This window comes from Sinocyclocheilus rhinocerous, unplaced genomic scaffold, assembly GCF_001515625.1.
Source record: "Sinocyclocheilus rhinocerous isolate Xijiao unplaced genomic scaffold, SAMN03320098_v1.1 scaffold3629, whole genome shotgun sequence".
NCBI classification, from domain to species: domain Eukaryota; kingdom Metazoa; phylum Chordata; class Actinopteri; order Cypriniformes; family Cyprinidae; genus Sinocyclocheilus; species Sinocyclocheilus rhinocerous.
The window spans coordinates 518-1029 of NW_015623503.1; the positions used below are offsets into that span (position 1 = coordinate 518).

The 512-nt window shown below is 43.0% G+C and overlaps 1 protein-coding gene across 1 annotated transcript in view; it reads right to left on the reverse strand.

Annotated features, from left to right (window-relative positions):
* Nucleotides 1-267: 267 nt before the first annotated feature.
* The window catches only part of LOC107706161 (cysteine-rich motor neuron 1 protein-like), a gene marked incomplete at its 3' end in the record, with an annotated part of 31351 nt that continues 31106 nt past the window's right edge, over nucleotides 268-512 (reverse strand). The window contains exon 5 of the mRNA XM_016509785.1: nucleotides 268-447. Coding sequence (XP_016365271.1) covers nucleotides 268-447 — 180 coding nt within the window. The remainder of the gene's footprint in view (nucleotides 448-512) is intronic.

Consider the following 512-nt stretch of genomic DNA (forward strand, 5'->3'; position numbering starts at 1 on the left):
AAACTGTATGAGTTTGACCTTTGACCCTTAGGAGCAGAAGGTCACAGCTGTGAGCACACAGATCTGAGTCTCTCTGAGAACAGAAAGCCGTCAGTAACCATGTGTTTGAAGAGCGTCAGGTTTGTGTGTTTGTCGGTCTCTGCTGGTTTTTCACTTTGTGTAACTCATCACAGTTTATCTTTAAATGCAATCAAGCAGAGCAGACCGATCTAAGATGAACTGGTAATAAAATGCATGCATCTAATGATTGCTGAAGATGTTCAGTACCTATACAGACGGGACAGCATTCCCATTCAGGAACGTAGAAATTCTCGCAGTCCAGTTCGGCGCATTCGGCTTTAGAGCAGAACGACACTCCAACTCGACACTGACACAACCAGCAGGGGTCCATACGGTACACCTCGCCTTCTGTGAACTCCTTACCGTTATGAACACACCTGGGAGAAACTACACAACAAAACACCATTTTAGTCTGGACTGTCTTGATATATATATATATATATATATATATA